This window comes from Mesitornis unicolor, unplaced genomic scaffold (assembly GCF_000695765.1).
Source record: "Mesitornis unicolor isolate BGI_N332 unplaced genomic scaffold, ASM69576v1 scaffold8877, whole genome shotgun sequence".
Taxonomy (NCBI): Eukaryota; Metazoa; Chordata; class Aves; order Mesitornithiformes; family Mesitornithidae; genus Mesitornis; species Mesitornis unicolor.
In genome coordinates, this window is record NW_010194609.1 from 1,169 (window position 1) to 5,014 (window position 3,846).

The 3,846-nt window shown below is 40.9% G+C and overlaps 1 protein-coding gene across 1 annotated transcript; it reads right to left on the bottom strand.

Moving 5' to 3' along the window:
* Positions 1–267: 267 nt before the first annotated feature.
* Positions 268–1,023, bottom strand: LOC104543296 (actin-binding Rho-activating protein-like). Its single transcript, XM_010187876.1, has one exon. It carries the CDS (start codon positions 1,021–1,023, stop codon positions 268–270), a length of 756 nt encoding a protein of 251 aa, XP_010186178.1.
* Between the last annotated feature and the right edge of the window lie 2,823 nt (positions 1,024–3,846).

Sequence of the window (3,846 nt, forward strand, 5' to 3'; positions counted from 1 at the left end):
AAATAATATTTCCCAAATATAACTTCCTATGTCTATTATGTGTATAGCACATAAAACCTAAGGCTGTAGTCAGATGTTGTTGACTAACTACTTAAGCACAGAGAGATATGTGAAAGGTTTTCTGGATTTCCTTTTTTTCCCTTCAAGTGTAATAGTTTCTCTTTGACCATTACCTACCAATTTTGTTTTCCCCTTCTTCCTCATGGAAACCTGTACCTGTCTGCGGGTCTGCTGACCATTTGTGATACAGCAATAAAGGTGTTTTACTTACAAAGATGGTGCAGGTCGTTTAATCCTCACAGCCGTCACCTCTCGGTCACTGTCTTCTTGCTCGAGTTTGTCCTCTGCTTCCCCATAGCCACTGTCCTGTGCATCCAGGCTGTCATCATGGCACTCAAGCAGCTGTTCTTCCTTTGCCCCCTCTTTGTCCTCTTCTTCTATCTGTTTCCAGCCCTTGGTCAGCTCTGATACCACGTTTGAACACTTTCTCCTCATGGTTGGAGACAATTTGCTATTCAGAATTTTGTCAATAGCACTTGATTCTTCTCTGAGCTTGGTCATCTCTAAGCTGTTGCTGTTGTTCTCATATCTTCGACTGAGGAGGTTAACATCACCTCCTCGTTCATAGGCTTTGCTTACAACTGTTTTGGTCACCTCTTTGCTTTTAATGCTGAACTTTTTGAGGGCTTCCTCTGATTCCCTTGCATTTTTTTCAGCATCTCTTATTGTTACCAATTCCTTTGCTGAGGATTTTTCATCATCTTTTCCTTGGTCCCTCTTGAGAGATGGAATTGGCCATTTTTCTACGGATATTTCTTGTACAGGCTGAGTTGATGAGTCTTCTGCAGGGGGGACCCATCCTGGAGGCTCTTGGACTTGCTTTACATGGTGGTCAGATGCCCACTGCTGCCAGCCTCGTGCCAAGCTGAAGACCAGGCTGGCCATTCGGATCTTGTGGACAGCCCTTTTCACAGGAGCAGTGCTAGGCTTTTCTTCAGGAGCCATGGTGCTGTCTGCTGCCATGCTGGCTTTCCTTCTTCTTGTGCTAAGCACCTTCTGAATGAACTTCCTGAAGTGAATAATGTCCCATGAAGAGAGCCACAGAGATTTAAATAGAAGCTGGAGCGGTTTGTACCAATGGAAAATATGTGAAACACTTCTCACAAAGATATAGTATCCTCAAAGCTAAGAAGATCTTTTTTTAAAACGCAGGATTACATTTCATCACAGCAGATGACTGATGCATGATGTAAACAGGGTGACAGAGACCTGTGCTGGAAATAGTGGGAAATTAACAGCTCCTTTAGCCCCCCTTCCTTTCCTTTCCCTGGGGCTGCCCAATTCTCAATTTGTTGGCAAGTGTCTTGTTGTTCTGCAAGCACAGAACCTGGGTCAGAGATACTGAACAGAGAGTCTGAAACCGATAAATGTGAGGTGCTGTCAGCTGCTGACAGCTTTGGCCAGAGTAGGGACCCCTCATCACCACAAAGAAATAGTGGCCCTCATCATGGAGCGTAAAGCCAGAGACAGACTATGATGAATGAGGAATTGTTAGATGCTTTTTCTAAAAAGTTGCTAGGTGATTTCTTCTTATGGCTCGTATGTCCAAGGATATCCAGGTTTATTAATTTTTTAAAAGGTATTTAAGTGCTGTGTTCCCAGTCATTATCTATTAATACCTGTCTATTTCGAATGTACCTCCAGAGGGGTCTGGGAACACTATCGTGTCTGGTGTCAGACCTAAGGATAAGGGAATCACTATCACTAGTCTGAGGATTAATACAATAAGTCTGATTTGATCAGATGGATGAATGCTTTCCTAATTTTAGGTTTTGAAAAAAGGACGTGTAGCCTATTTAATTCCTGACTGCCTTTCAAGGTAGTTGTATATAAAGCTTAGTGTTTACTTGTGTATTATTTACAGTGTAATTATATTTAGTACATACAGTATAGGAAAAATATGATTTCCTAGGAAACTTTTTGATTTCTTCATTTCTGGAGGGTGTCCATATTTCGATTTTTAAATTCTTTAGTGAATTGATACATCAATTGTTACTTAATATGAAATATTTTCAAAGATACAATCCTGTGGTGCCTTATTTCTTAGTATAAAGTTTCCTAAATAGGAGCGGAAGATGGCATTGCTTTTTCCATCCATCATACCTTGCAGCTTAGAGGATGACATGCAGCACCTGCCACGTGGCACTCCAGGGCACATTGAACTTCAAGGAATTCTGTTGGCTTCATTCCACCAGAGATAAATATGGCCCCATGGTACTCTGCCTTTTTCTTCTCTCTCTATTAAAGGTTAGGCTCTTTGAAGTAGGTTAGATCATATCTAGCTTTTGTTTAATTATATAAAACTATATCATACCTTTGACTTCTAGAGAGAATTGCTCATTAATCTGTGGGGTCATTTCCTCTTCAAAACTGATGACGTAATGTAAGTTAGTGTCGTTATTTGATATTTACTCATACTTCTATTTTAGAAAGTAATCTATCACCTCTGTATATTGTCTCAGCTATTACCAACTGCATCATCATTCTGAAATGGCATTGTGAGGTGTACTGATGCAATTTGATTAAGGAGCATGTGTTACCAAACATATTTATTGTGGTAGCTCTTTAAGGCTAATCAGGAATGTGAGAGTCTTGTGTTTAAGAAGCAAACATGGGCATGCATAGCTGCAGACAGGGTGGTGCATGTTCCCTAATACACAAGGGAGATGCAAGTGAAAGAAGAGAATAATACATGTGCAGGATAGGAGCATCACACCAGCTTGTAGTATCATTTTGTGTGATTTCTTGAGTGGCCAAGGCTTTAGGAATGAGCTGAAGTGAAATACAGTAGTAAGAGGCAAGGCCAGGGAAGAAGTGCAGTGAAACTTCAGTGCAAATACTGTGGAAGGACATTCAGGGACTGTAAGACCAATAGGGACCCATGTCCTAAGGTAGGATCAGCTCTGCCTGCATCTGTTCAGGTTCCTGTTTTACCTGTTCTTAAAAACCACCAGCAGAAGATACTCCCCACTCTGCCCAGGCAATCTATCCCAGGGGTTAACTGGCCTAAATGAAACCTTCTCTGGTGTCTGACCTCCACCTCTGTCACAGCACTTTAACTCTGTCACTGCTGAGAACAAACCCCACCTTTTTCGAGGCAGCCTTTCTTGGCACATATTGCTGTGTTCCTCCTCAGTCTTCTTAACAACCTCACTTCTTCCCAGCTTTTCTGGTGTTTTCATGATCCCTGATCATGCTTTTGCCAGCTTCTGGATTCCTTACACTAGGTCCACATCTTTCTTCAAGTGTGATGCCCAAATTTGGGATGGTATTCTGGTTTAGGCTTGCCCATACTGAGTAAAAGGAGCAGATGTATTGTGCGTTGTGCTCCTGGTTCATATTCTACTTGTAATCCCCAGTTTCCAAAGACATTCCTGCTAAATGGCTCTCTGTAGTCACTCCTTCAAAGAGACTCATCTTTTCTAATGGACTTGACCTTGGTGTACTGGCCATAGTCCCACAGACTTAATGCTTGCATAATTTAGATAAATGACAACGAAAAGTTACAGACTAACAAAACCCACCAAGTTTATAGTTCTAAACTACTACTAAATCCATGTTGCATGATAATATGTCAGACAAATGTTTAGATTAAAATGGTCACTATTTTAAACTAGAGTTACAACATCACAGACTTGTCCAAAGTGGAAGTGAATCTTCAACGTAATTATTCTGAGGACAACTAAATTTATGATGCTTAATTTTAGGGTGTACAATGATGCTGCCTTGAAAGCGTTGAATGGTTCTTATTTTATATGGTGATTTTTCCAGTAAGAAGTTAATCAT